The sequence below is a fragment of the Canis lupus genome, chromosome 6, assembly GCF_011100685.1.
Source record: "Canis lupus familiaris isolate Mischka breed German Shepherd chromosome 6, alternate assembly UU_Cfam_GSD_1.0, whole genome shotgun sequence".
NCBI lineage: Eukaryota > Metazoa > Chordata > Mammalia > Carnivora > Canidae > Canis > Canis lupus.
In genome coordinates, this window is record NC_049227.1 from 62,722,499 (window position 1) to 62,737,179 (window position 14,681).

The following is a 14,681-nucleotide window of genomic DNA, read 5'->3' on the forward strand; positions in this document are numbered from 1 at the left end:
GGAAATGGGAAAATATGGGAGCAGTGAAACTATTTTATATAATACTGTAATGATGGATACATGATACTATGCATTTCTCAAAACTGTACAACACAGAGTGAACCCTAATGTAAAACTATGGGCTTTAAACAGTAATAGTGTACAATGACGGTTAATCACTTATAATAATTGTACCACCCTAATGTCAGATGTTAAAAATAGAGAAAATTGGGCAGGGATGGTATATGAGAACTCTGTACATTCTGTTCAATTATTCTGTAAACCTAAAACTTCTCTAAGAAATAGTCTACTAATTGAAACAAAATATTCTAGTAATGTCAAATATGGTTCTGTAATAGGGCAAAGTAGCTTATCTTATATCTACACCCAACCTACAAGGAAACACCAAAAGAATAGAAGCATAAGAACCATAATATGAGATGCCACTGTCACATTATCTAACACTCAGAAAGTTTTAGCTAACATAGTAAATGACACAACCACATCTTCTTTAAGGGAATAGAAGGGAAGAGAGAAGAAATGGGTAGGAAATATCAGAAAAAGAGATAGAACATGAAGACTCCTAACATTGGGAAAGGAACTAGGGGTGGTGGAAGGGGAGGAGGGCAGGGGTTGGGGGTGAATGGGTGACAGGCACTGAGGGGGGCACTTGACGGGATGAGCACTGGGTGTTATTCTGTATGTTGGCAAATTGAACACCAATAAAATAAATTTATTATTAAAAAAAAAAAAAAAAAAGAATGATCATATAAGGAAAGAAAAGCATTTAAAGAAAATTTAAATAAATCCTCCAAAATTTATAAAAATTCCAGGGATCCCTGGGTGGCGCAGCGGTTTGGCGCCTGCCTTTGGCCCAGGGCACAATCCTGGAGACCCGGGATAGAATCCCACGTTGGGCTCCCGGTGCATGGAGCCTGCTTCTCCCTCTGCCTGTGTCTCTACCTCTCTCTCTCTCTCTCTCTCTCTCTCTCTCTGTGTGACTATCATAAATAAATAAAAATTTAAAAATAAAAATAAAAATAAATAAAAACTCCAAAGATTTAATTCTGTATTTTTCAATTTCTGAGATAGGGTAATATAATGGCAAAACATAAAATAGACATTTTTAAAAATCAGTTTTTCTGTATACAATAATAAAATATAATAGAAAAAATATCCCACTCTAGAAACAAAACATAATAATTAAGAATAAACTTAATGAACATTTGATGGGACACATATGAAGAAAACATCAAAAATTCATTGAGACCTAGAAACAGATTTAAGTAGAAAGTCAAATTATTGTCTAACTAGAAGACTAAGTATTTTTAAAATTAATGTATTTATTGGAGTTAACATAATCCCATTCAAAAATCCCAGTACCCATATTAATCAGATGTGAGATTTAATTATTGTAAGAATAACTTATGAGCAAGTAAAATAGCTTAATATTTTTAACCTACTGTAAAAGGAGGATTAGGGCTAGTAGATTTTAAAAGAAATAATATAGAATTATTACATGGAAACAGATGTTTTAACTTAAGTGTGATGGAAAAAAGTTTTTAACATTAAACTATATACAAAAAAAAATAAACTATATACAAATTTTAAATTTCTCCCATCCCAATTTTTTGCATGCACAAAGTTTTAAGGAAATACAGCAAATGTTAAGTGGTTATTTGGGGTCATTTTTACTCTTATGTGTTTCTAGATAATCTACAGTGATCATATTTAGGGGGCAAAAGGTTATCTTTAACAGTGTATTTTAAAAATTAAATGACAAACTACATACGAGGCAGATGTTAATGGTAAAATAGGATGTTAAGTTTATGTCCACAACACATAAAAAACTCACATAAAATTTTTAAATGACTCCCAAAATACATTGGCAAAGCAACATGATCAAGCAACACATAGAATATCACAGCTGATAAACCATAACAAAACCAATATTCAACCTTGCTAATAGTCAAATATATTTGAAATTGTCCATCAAATCACAGAAGAATTTAAAAAATAATATTCTTTGTTGGCGTGGATTCAAGGAAATAGATTTTACTCTTATATATTGCTTGTGGAATGTTATTGCCACCTTTCAGGACATTTACTCAACTTTGTGACCAAATAATGGTACATTTTAGACTCTGTTGTAAGGGAGAAAATGCAAAATATAGACAGACTTCTGCACAGACGTGTTTCTCTCAGTGTGTTTATAATAGTGTAGAAACACATTCTGAGAATTCATAAATGTTTAAATATCATACATAATGTTTAATAAGCCATAACTGAAAAGCACCAGTGGCCTCTGAATACCTTTAGTAGCTATACTATTGAGTAGAAAAGACATCTGTGACACTTGCATACCAACCTTGCAATCCTACCATTCAAATGTTTATCTTAGCTATTTGACAATCTCACCTAATGTTACAGACCTTCACATTCACTGATAGTTGAACATGCATATTACAAATCCAATAAAGTAAAATTGTACTGCAAAGGAGATATAGAAACAATATAAAGGTCTGGAAATGAAGAAAATAACTAAATTATGGTACTGCAGAATATGAAATGAATGGAATATTATGTAGCTGTTGGATAACTTGTTATGAAGTATTTATAATAGTAAAGTATCTATAGACCTAAAATTTTTTATTAAGTATGCTCCCACAATAGAACTAGAAGGAAATATACAAGAATATTTACAGTGTTGCCCCTGAATGGTAGAATTATGGATGTTATACTAAATGGGGTTTTTTCGTACTTTTCATACTTTTCAAATAATTAAAATGAACATTACTGACTAACCATTCAGAAAACAGTTTAAGATAACCATCCGTAGCACATTTTTTCTTTCCATTATTACATTTTTAAATTCACAAAACTATTATGGAGTATAATCTCATAGGTAATTTTAACTATCTTGTTATTTTCTGAATCTAAGAAAACAGCTTCTTTGTGCTAACTTTCCAGAAAGATCAAAAACTACAAGTAGCCTCTTTAGATGCCTGGAGAAACAGCATTATATTGTAGTTGCTAAATAAGTACTAATCAATCGATCAATAATAAATAAATAAGTACTAATCCATCTAAAATAATTCTAGCCAGTTAAATGGCTTCCACACTCACCCAGAAGATCATTTTGGTTTAGCAATTTAATGTTTATGCAATAAACTAAATATTCAATGTTTGTTTACTTAAAATTATACTATTCAGTATGACAGTGACCAAGATCCCAATACAGGTCCCAACCTGCATTTTGTTGCAATCTTAGTGATTATCTCATATGTGTAAATATTGTTATATCTGTTCACATGAAACAGAGAAACTGTTGAACTGGACGTACTACCATAATAAAGTATGACATCAAGCAAATACTAACATAGTTTTACTTCTTTGAAGATCGTATATTTGCTTCTTTAAAAATGCTATTTCGCTTGTCACATATTTGCCAGGAATATTCAGTAGAAATATAATCGACATATCCACTAAATAAGATAACTTTTGATAGTCATTAGCATGATATTTCATCCTTATTTGGTGCTTAATAAATGTTTATTGAATGAATTAGTGAATTGGAGAACAAAAGCAAGAAAGGTACTGTCCTTTCTTTTTCTTTTGAATCCAAAGGCTTATACTATTCACACACACACACACACACACACACACACACACAAACAGATGCATTAACTATAAAGTTATAATTTTGTTTATACAAAAAGTTGATAAATGTATTATGTGTTCTATTACATATGATATATTATAAATTCTGTATTTAGATGTGTAAGTTATTCAAAATACAGAGTAAACTTTGATTCTCAGATCTTAAATTTTATTTTAATGTAGGGACCACGAGGATTGCAAGGTGATGCTGGACCTCCTGGAGAAATGGGTGCTGAGGTAATGTTTTTTGTGGCTCTTTTTTGTTATTTCATCATCCCAGTACTTTTTGTGAGACTCCTCAAGGTAAAGTTGATACATTAGGTATATCTTTAAAGAATAATTCTGTAGTGTTGTGTTTCATATTCAGAAAATAAAGCCTAAAATTCCATTAATAGTAGGGATGATGGTAGGGATGACTGTTTTATGAATCTAATAAAGTTCTCTTTTTAAAAAGTTTTACTTAAATTCTAGTTAGTTGATATATAGTATTAGTTTCAAGTGTACAATTTAATGATTCAACATACATTGAATACAGTGTATGTTGCATACAACACCCAGTACTCATCACAAATGCACTCCTGTATCTCCATCATCTATTTAACCCATTACCTAACCCACCTTCCTTCTGATAACCATCAGTTTGTTCTCTAAAGTTAAGACTCCATTTCTTGGTTTTCTTCTTTTTTCCTCCTGTGAACCTCTGATTTCCCATGTATGTGTGAAATCATATTGTATTTGTCTTTCTTTGACTTATTTCACTTAGTGTAATACGCTGTAGCTCCCTCCACCTTGTTGCAAATTGCAAGATTTCATCCGTTTTGATGCATGAGTAATATTCCCACATATATATGTGTGTGTGTGTGTGTGTGTGTGTGTGTATACACATACATACATACATACCACATCTTCTTTATCTAATTATCAGTCAGTGGACATTTGGGCTCTTTCCATGATTTGGCTATTGTTGAAAACGCTACTATAAACATTGGAGTATATTTATCCCTTTGAGTTAGTATTTTTGTATTCTTTGTGTATATACCTAGCAGTGCAATTGCTGGATGGTAGGGCAGTTCTATTTTTAACTTTTTGAGGAATCAGTATGGAGTCATTTCGAGAGTGACTGTACCAGTTTGCATTCCCACCAACAGTATAAGAGGGTTCCTCTTTCTCTACATCCTCACCAACATCTGTTGTTTCTTGTGTTATTAATTTTTGCCATTCTGACTGATGTATAGTGATATGTCATTGTACTTTTGATTTGCATTTCCTTGATGATAAATGATGTTGAGCATCTTTTTCATGTATCTGTGGGCCATCTGTATGTCTTCCTTGGAAAAGTGTCTATTCATGTCTTCTGCCCATTTTTTAACTGGATTATTTGTTTTTGGGGTATTGAGTTTGATAAATTCTTCATACATTTTAGATACTAACCCTTTATCAGATATGTAATTTACAAATATCTTCTCCCACAAATGCATGAAATGGTTAAGTAACTTACTCATATTTAGGTTCCCTTTTAGCTTTGTTGATTGTCTCCTTTGCTGTACAGAAGCTTTTTATTTTGATGAAGTTCCAATAGTTTATTTTTGCTTTTGTTTCCCTCGTCTCAGGAGACATATTTGCATAGTTGCTATAGCTGATGTCAAGGAGTTTATTGCCTGTACACATAAAGTTCTCTTAACAGCCCATTTAATAAAAGAACATAAAGTGAATAACACTTACCCTTCACTCAGAGTTAACTTGACAGGCCTTCACTCTAAGATGTTATATCTCCTTTATAGAAGAATATTAAGAAGTGATCCTTGGAGTGTCTGGGTGGCTCAGTTGGTTAATATCTGACTCTTGATTTTGGTTCAGGTCATGATCTCAGGGTCCTGGGATCAAGTCCCACAGTTGACCTTTGTGAAACTCTCTCTTTTGATTCTGCTCTTTACCTTCTGATTAGTCCTTTCTCAGCGTACCAATCATAATATCACAATGACTTTAATTACCAATATTATTCTCATAGCTCTCATCTTGATGGCTCTAAGTCATGCCTGTCTCATCAGCTGAAGTTACTGAGTCCCTGTTGTCTTTTATGCATACATCTAAATAACCCATAAACATCTTAAATTCAATGTATCTAAACCAAACCCATCACTTTCCCACTGTTCTTCCTCCTTTTATTCCCTTCTCACTGAAAGATACTCCTTATGCCCAACAACCAAAAACTGAGTCATCCTAGACACTTCCTACTATATTTTCTCTTACTTTCTTCCTATACTTTTATTCCTCCAGTCAGCCATCATTTCCCTCCGAATAAGCCCCTACAATGTCTCAGTTTTGACCTTTTCTTTTCATCCCAATTGCCAGTGCTCTAGTCTTCTGCTCTCGTTGCATGTCTCCAGCAACTCCCATCATTCCTTAGCTAATTGTTGCCAGTTTCTCTTTGTCATATCATTCTTCTCCTTGGAATTTTTCAGTTGCTCTCATCTTTAATAAAATGCCAACTTTTTAACCTGATAAATAATGATCTACATTGTTTGACTTGTGTAGACCTGTTCAGCCACACACCAATAAAACTCTTTTCCTTCTCTATGTGCTCCATGTTAGTTGACTTCTTTTTAATTCCATGATTATCTACTAGTAATACAAGGATGGCTGATATATGGTCCCTGACTCCTTTAGGAGTCTATTTATAACCTATTCCAGAAGATAATCATATAAAATATTATTACATTGCAATGTATTAGACCCAGTAATGGATGTATTCACAGGTCAACATAGGAACATAGCAATGGACACCATTAACCCCCATCTGGATATAGGGAAATAGAAGACTGTGGGGAATGTGGGGTGGTGGGAAAATGAGTTTTAAGGAATAAGTAGGAGTTAGCCATATGAAAAGAGTAAATAATGATAAGAAATTTCCAGAAAAAAGGATTAGTGTGAGCAAGAATACAAACATGATGCAATATGGATTCTTTGATGTTTAAAATCAAAGCAAAGTGTGATAATAGATGAAAATATCAAAAAATTGTTAGATCATAAAAAGCATGTACTCTGTTAACAAGCTTAATTTTTTATCTTCTATATTAAGTCATTCTAAGCTATGATAAGCAGGGCAGTGATAAAGTCAGATTTATATTTTTGGAAGATAAGATAATTCTAGCAGCTGCATAGAGGATATATTTGAGAGGACAGGAGTGAAGCCATGAATACCTACTAAAGGACCGTAACATTCAACCAGGCAAGAAATGATGGACATCTGAACTAAAGTCGTAGGGATAGAAAGGGAAAGAAATGGATGGATTTGAGAAATGTTTGTTATAAAAATTCTGCAGAACCTTAATATTTGTAGAATATGGAAAGTAAAGGGGAAAGAAAGTCAAAAATTATTACCAGATTTCTAGGCTGTGCAACAGGACGAATGGCAATACCTTTCCTGAGACCAGAGAGGAATATTAAAGAGATGGGGATCATCCTCTGTTAATCTGGCCAAGGTAAATGATTAAGAAGTAGTTGATCTGGGATGCCTGGGTGGCTCTGCCTTCCACCCAGGGCATGATCCTAGAGTCCCAGGATCGAATCCCACATTGGGCCCCCTGCATGGAACCTGCTTCTCTCTCTGCCTCTGTCTCTGCCTCTCTCTCTGTGTCTCCATGAATAAATAAATAAAATCTTTAAAAAAAATTTTTTTAAGTAGTAGAGCTTGGCTTTGAATCCACATCTGACTCAAAAGCTGATGCTGATAACCTATACTATGCCACATCCTTTGAGCCTAAAGAAAGCTGAGAAAGTCATATGTAATAACTAGAAGGTTTTTTTTTTTTTTAACAGAGTAGGAGACAAAAATTCTGTTGGAATAAGGAGTAGGGGTTGGGTAGGTCTATTGAGGAAAATTTGCTGGTTTAGAATAGTGGTTGAGGACAATAGGAGAAGAAAATGACTATAGGCAAGTGAAAGAGCAGATAAACCTTACTAAAATCAAGCTTTTAGTAGCATATCATGAATTGGCATCATACTGATGGTAATGATAAGAGCCCACAATTATGAAGCACTTTCTATGTGCCTAAGAGTATTTATGTGCTTTACTGTATTAATGGATTCTCATTACACTCTGTGAGATAGATGTAGTTATTATTTTCATTCTACAGATGGGGAAACAAATGCATGAAATGGTTAAGTAACTTACTCAAGAGCAATAGCTAGTAGTAGTTGTACAGCCAACATTTCAGTTCAGGCAGTCTTTCTCCATAACCCATCCTTTTAACCACTATGCCTCTCAACATATAATGATGACACTCGCACAAGTGTGCAATTTTTTCCAGCAGTATTCAACTGGAAATAGAAATGGAGAAGAGGATTTAAAGGGCTAATCCAAGAGTGGCATAAGAAAAGAAAGACCAGAGTTCAGAAGATCAACTACTAGAGTTAGTTTAAGAAAGGAATAAAAAGAGCCAGGAGGAGCTGACAGTTTGGGAGAAATTAAGAACCAGAGGAGATCTGTGACATTGAAAGCAATTTTAATATGGAAGTTCTAAGAGTTGGAATTCTCTCTCAAGATAGAATATTAATCTTAGAGTAAGATATTAAATTCTGTCATTTCTAAGGCAGAGCATAGTTTTTCCTCCTAAGTGCTATACTATGCTGCCTCCTATAATAGTAAGGAAGTCACAAAAGTAACCCACAGAAAAATTTAAATTATGTAACTATTAAAAAATTGTGAAATGATGGTAAAATAGAGGGAGTATAAGGAAACTAAACTTTTAGCAAGATGATACATCAGGAAGTAGCGGTATAATTTTTGAGTTGTAGTAGTAACCACTAAGAAAGCTAAAAACAAAAATTGTTTTATAAAGTAGTTGCCTCTGAGGAATGGGATTAGGGTTTTTCATCATAACTCCATCTGTACTTTGTGCATGTATAGCTTTTATTTTAGAAAAAAAGCAAAGTGAGTATGGATTGCAGAAGCTGAGTCAAAATGGAAAACTAAACTTCAAAAAAAAAAAGGAAAACTGAACTTCCTCTTCTCTGAAATACTGACATAAAAGATACTTTAAGCTCTAATAGTTAAAAGGAAGAATATCACCCATGGATCAGAACTTCTGAGGAACCCCTGAAAGATACAAAGGAAATAGGAAGCTTTTGGTCAAGATAATGTTGTGAATTATCACTTTAAAATACCCATCTACTCCCAAAACATGGGAACTACAGAATACATGTGTACGTTTTTATTTTTTTTTAAGATTTTATTTATTTATTCATGAGAGACACAGAGAGAGAGAGAGAGGCAGAGACACAGGCAGAGGGAGAAGCAGGTTCCATGCAGGGAGCTGGATGTGGGACTCGATCTCGGGTCTCCGGGATCAGGCCGTGGGCTGAAGGCGGCGCTAAACCGCTGAGCCACCTGGGCTGCCCCATGTGTATGTTTTTACAGTTATACATATACACACATACATACACTCACACACACAATGAAAGTGAAAGAGAAGAGAAAAGGAAGGGGGAATGAGGAAGGTAAGAGGGGAGGGATACCTTTTGTGTGCTCAAAAACAAGATAAATATCTCTCAAACAAACAGAAAAACACAACACAACAGCAATTGTAGGAGCTCCAGGCCTAGAGACAGCCAGAGGTCAAAAGAAGTTGTATGTTTTCAAGATGAAAGGAACCAAATTCTTCCCAACTGGACCCCTTACCATGAAAGGAAAGTGGAAAACATGTCATATGCATCTTCTATAATGTGAATAAATTCATAACATCTTTGTGTGATATTTATTATAAAATGAATAAAGAAAACTGAAATTTTTAAAGGAAGTGTGCACCAGAGGGCTCAACAGAAATGATTGGGAAAAGTGAAAAGTGAAAAAACACAGAGAATAGTAAGAGTATGAAGGCAGAAAATTAGAAGAGAAAATGGGAGGTGGTTTGTTTTTGACCAAGGATTAAAGGATAACAGGAAAGATTAGAAGAAATTGGTCTTAAAAGTCCTGACTTCAGATAATGTTGTTTTGGCATTTGAACTGTTAAAAAGTCCCAGAATTATCTGGTCTTATGCCATGAAGTTTATAGTGACAGCAGAAGTTTTTTCTGAACATATGCCTTACCCTTGAGCTAAGAATTACTACCATCTTCTTAGGAGGTTGTTATTGCCTTTGCAATTGGTGAAGGAAGTATACAGATGATGTGTCAAATCATTTTCTTCTAGGGACCTTCAGGTATTGAGGGAGAATCTGGCCTGCCAGGTGAACCAGGTGCAAAGGTAACCTTCCTAAATAGTAAAGGGGTCTCTAAACTTTTACCACTGAACCCCATTTGCCGTATTTTAGCAAATACCCATCATCTTGAAAGCAAATGAATGACAGCAGATAAAAATGAGAAGTGTTTACAAATGAGTCAGAAAAAAATACAATCTATATATCTATATATCTATATCAATATATAGATATATATACTGACTGTGTGTGAGGAAATACAAATGATAAGGCTAATGGGCCAAAATATTATCAATAAATTAATCTGGGGGAAAAATGGAAAGTGTTTTGAAAGCCCTATGCTCATGATATGCATTTCATAATTATATATGCTGTTTTAGTAGAAAAAAGTTTTAATCTTTCCCTGTTTCTTCAGGGAAATGTTGGACCTGCAGGCAACGTTGGAGTTGCTGGAGAACCAGGGTTACGGGTAAGTGTACTGCTGGGAACCGTTTTAATGCACTGGCCTGAGGGGTTCAGAGACTCAACATTTAGCATACATAAAGTTTCAAAAAATGCATAATAAACCTTTCCGGTGCATAATAGAAAACGTTTATCTTTATTTCTAAGTTTTAAAAGCTACATGCCAGACCCTGTTCATATAGTAATTTAGTAGTATTTGGAGTCCTAACCTCATACATCTTTTTCTCAGTATGAAGTGCATTCTGCAGAATGCTTTACACATATGCAGAGTAACTGAGATTGTCACTAATGTGAACATTAAGAAGAAATTCACAAATAACAGTAATCAACTCTCAGTATATTTCTTGACCTAACAAGGCAAACAAATGATTACAGCCTCATTTATGTTTATAAAAACAACAACAAAAACCTAGTCACAAAAGTTAACAAGATTCAAGGAAATAATTGTAAATAAGTATAATTAGATAGCTTACAGTAGTTGTTCTAATATAGACAGCCTGTAATTTGAGCTGTGGTAAGCTTTTTTCCCAAGATAACAGTGCCCAAGATAATTTGAAGAGACATTTGCATACTAAAAGGCAAAGTAGGGAGATACATTTTACATCCATTTTCTTTTTCTTTGTTTCCTTTATTTGCAGGGGTTGGGCAGTGTGAGGTTGGGGTAATGGAAGTGTCTGGAAGCAACTCTGAAGACACAATAACTAACTCACTTTTAAATATTTTGGGTAACAAGAGAGCCAATACTACTTTAATATCTTCATAGAGTATGGCTATACTTTTCTGTTAAGTTCTATATCTAGAAGACAGCTTCTTGATATATCAAGGCCTTAATTGTTGCTTCTCTCTATAAGGGAGAAAATACCCTAAAAATCTGGTACACTGATTTGAACTGAATTAATATTATTAATATTAATCCATTTAATTCAGTATAACAAGCTACTACACTTAAGAGTATTTACAGTCCTTGAACTCGGGAAACACAGGTCTAACTATATAAATTTACAGAGGTACCAAGTGAATACATATTACTCTCAATTATCTAAAAGTTAAAATTCTGGACCCATCTTATATTTGAATTTATAGTACTGATTCTTTAAATCATCTTCAGAGCTAGTCCAAGCAAATTATATCAAGCTTATTATACTGCCAAATATTCCGTACAAATAAGGTAGAAGTAGGAATAAATGTACATAAACCTGCTACTTTTTAAAGATACCAGGAACAAAAAATAAGGTAAATGATTTAACAAAATAATTGTTTTTGCTACAAAATAGGGTGAACCAGGAGCTCCTGGAGAAGAAGGTCTCCAAGGAAAAGATGGATTAAAGGTAAATTATACTTTTCTCAATTATGTACAAGTAGATACTTGTTTGTGAAATCTTTAAAATATTCTATCATTACATAATTACTTTTATGTCCCAAACAAAAATCTGCTTCTTTTGTGGTATAATTATTTTACTGCCTTCCCTTTCTTAAAAGTTTTTACTGGGTTACAGGGGAACCCAGGAGGAAGAGGTCTCTCTGGAGAGGATGGAGAAAAAGGAGAGACAGGCCTACCAGGGGCTACAGGGCCCTTGGGTAGACCAGGTCTAATGGGCCCTCCGGTGAGTACTAATTGAACTTAGTCCCCTATACACACACACACACACACATATGCACGCACGCACACACACACACACATTCTCATTCTCTTAGATGTCCATTGGGTAATTGAAAGTATGGAACTGTGGCTTGAGAAAGGGCCAAACCAGGGACTAATGATCAGTCTACCTTACATCCAAGGAAGAAAGATACTTTTTCCATGTGTCATGCAAGTCCTTGAAGTTTTTTTTCCTTCCCACTTTGAGATATAATTGACAAGTAACATTGTGTAAATTTAATGTGTACAATGTGTGATTTGATATATATATATACATATGTGTATATATACGTGTATATATATGATTACCAAATAGGGTTAGTTAACACATCCATCACTTTACAGTTACCTTTTTGTGTGATGGTGAAAATTTTTAAGATCCCCTTGGCAACTTTCAGAACACAATGCAATATTGTTAAATATAGTCCCCACATTGTACATCATATATTTATGAGTAACATTTTGTAACCAGGTATTTGTACCCATTTGCTATTTCCCCCATCTCTCCACTACTGGCAACAACCATCAATCTACTCTCTGTTCCTATGACTTCAGTTGTTTTGGATAACAAACATATGTGAGGTCATACAGTATTTTCCCCCCTCTGATTTATTTCACATAACATAATGACTTCCATGTCTATCCATATTGTTGTAAATGTCAGAATTTCCTTTTTGTGGCTGAACAATATTCCATTGTATATATAAAGCATATATATATATACACACCATACTTTTTTCCAATATAAGTTGACCTTCTATGCACTCATTTGTTTCTGGTCTCTCAATTCTTTTCCATTAGTCAGTCTATAGGTCTGGTTTTTTGTTTGTTTGTTTGTTTGTTTGTTTTATATAGGTCTGTTTTAATGCTAGTACCATACTGTTTTGATTAGTATAGTTTTGTATTAATGTACTTTGGAATTAAGAAGTGTGATGCCTCTAGCTTTATTTTTTCTTAAGATTGTTTTGGTTATTTGGGATATTTTCTGGTTTCATGTGAATTTTAAGATTTTTTTTTCCTAATGCTTATCATTGGAATCTTGATAGGAATTACATTGAATCTGTTGGTGGTTTGAGAAAATATGAACATTTTAACAATATTAATTATTCCTACCTATGAATATGAGTTCATAGATATGAGTTATCTCCCCATTTATGTGTCTTCAATTTTTTTCATCAATATCTTATAGTTTTCAGTGTATTGATATTTCTCCTTGGTTATATTTGTTCCTAAAGATTTTGTTTTTGATACTGTTGTAAATGGGAATGTTTTATTTCTTTTTCTGATAATTCATTGTTAGTGTAAAGAAACATGGCTGTGTTTTGTGGGTGATTTTGTATCCTGACATTTTACTGAAATCATTTATTAATTTTAACAGTTTTTGTGAAGTCTTTACGGTTTTCTATATATGAAGATAATGCCATCTTCAGAGACCATTTTAGTTTTCCTTCCTCCTTTCTAATTTGGGTGCCTTTTATTTCTTTTTCTTACCTAATTGCTCCAGATAGGATTTCCAGTACTATATTGAATAGAAGCAGTGAGAGTGAGCACCTTGGTCTCTTGTTCCTGATCGTAGGAAAATTTTTCAACTTTGTACTGTTAAATATGATATTAGCTGTGGGTCTATCATATATGGCCTTTATTATGTTGAGGTATGTTCCCTCTATACCTGTTGTATTGAGAGTTTTTATAATGAAAGTTTATTGATGTTTGTCAAATACTCGTTCTAGATCTATTGAGATGATCATATGGTTTTACCTTTAATTCTGTGAATAGGGTATATCACATCGATTAATTTGCCATCAATTTGAACCATCCTTGCATCCAAGAAATAAATCTCATTGGAACATGGTGTATGATCCTTTTAATGTGCTGTTGAATTTAGTTTGCTAGTATTTTGTTGAGAATTTTTGCATTTATATTCATCAGGGGTATTATATTAGCCTATAGTTTTCTTATAATATCTTTATCTGGATTTTTTTTATCAGAGTAATACGGACCTGAGCTTGTGTGTATTTCCACTCTTCAAAATTTTGGATGAGTTTGAGAAATAGTACCATTAATTCTTCTTTAAATGTGTAGTAGAATTCATCAGCAAATGCTAGGGTTTCTTTGTTGAGATATTTTGCTAAGGTTTTTCTTTGTTGAGAGATTTTTCATTACTTATTCAATCTTCTTATTCATTATTGGCCTATTTAGATTTTCTATTTCTGCATGATTCAATCCTGGTAAGTAGTATGGTTCTAGAAATAGATATATTCTAAGTTGTCCAAAATTGACAAATAATTGTATCTTATTAGTCTTTTATGATCCCTTGTTTTTCTGTATTATCATTTATAATGTTTTTTTCTTTTTCATTTCTAACTGTAATGGGCCTTTAGGTCTTAGGTTTGTCAGTTTTACCATTTCAAAGAAACCAACTATTTTTTTAATCTCTATTTTTTCTGTTTTCTATTTCATTTACTTTTACTCTAATTTTTATTATATCTATTCTTCTGGTAATTTTGGCTTTAGTTTGCTCTTTTTCTCCTTCTATAAAGTTAAGTTATTTATTTGAGATCTTGCTACTTTTTTAAGTAGGCATTTATCACTGTACACTCCCCTTTTAGAACTGCTTTTGCTGCATTCCATAAATTTTACTATGTTGTGTTTCCATATTTTTTTTGTCTGAAGATTTTTTGTTTTTTTAAATTTTGTTTCAAGTTATTACTTGAATTTTAGTCAACATACACTGTAATAGTGGTT

The 14,681-nt window shown here is 33.4% G+C and overlaps 1 protein-coding gene and 1 long non-coding RNA gene across 6 annotated transcripts in view; one reads left to right on the top strand and one right to left on the bottom strand.

Annotated features, from left to right (window-relative positions):
* Positions 1–14,681, top strand: part of COL24A1 (collagen type XXIV alpha 1 chain) — a 387,148-nt gene that overhangs the window by 248,875 nt on the left and 123,592 nt on the right. For all 5 annotated transcript variants that reach the window (XM_038541487.1, XM_038541490.1, XM_038541491.1 and 2 more), the window contains 5 exons: positions 3,823–3,876; positions 9,829–9,882; positions 10,251–10,304; positions 11,572–11,625; positions 11,794–11,901. In XM_038541487.1, coding sequence (XP_038397415.1) covers positions 3,823–3,876; positions 9,829–9,882; positions 10,251–10,304; positions 11,572–11,625; positions 11,794–11,901 — 324 coding nt within the window. The remainder of the gene's footprint in view (positions 1–3,822; positions 3,877–9,828; positions 9,883–10,250; positions 10,305–11,571; positions 11,626–11,793; positions 11,902–14,681) is intronic.
* Positions 1–14,681, bottom strand: part of LOC111096418 — a 56,427-nt gene that overhangs the window by 34,931 nt on the left and 6,815 nt on the right. The gene's annotated exons all lie outside the window — the stretch shown is intronic.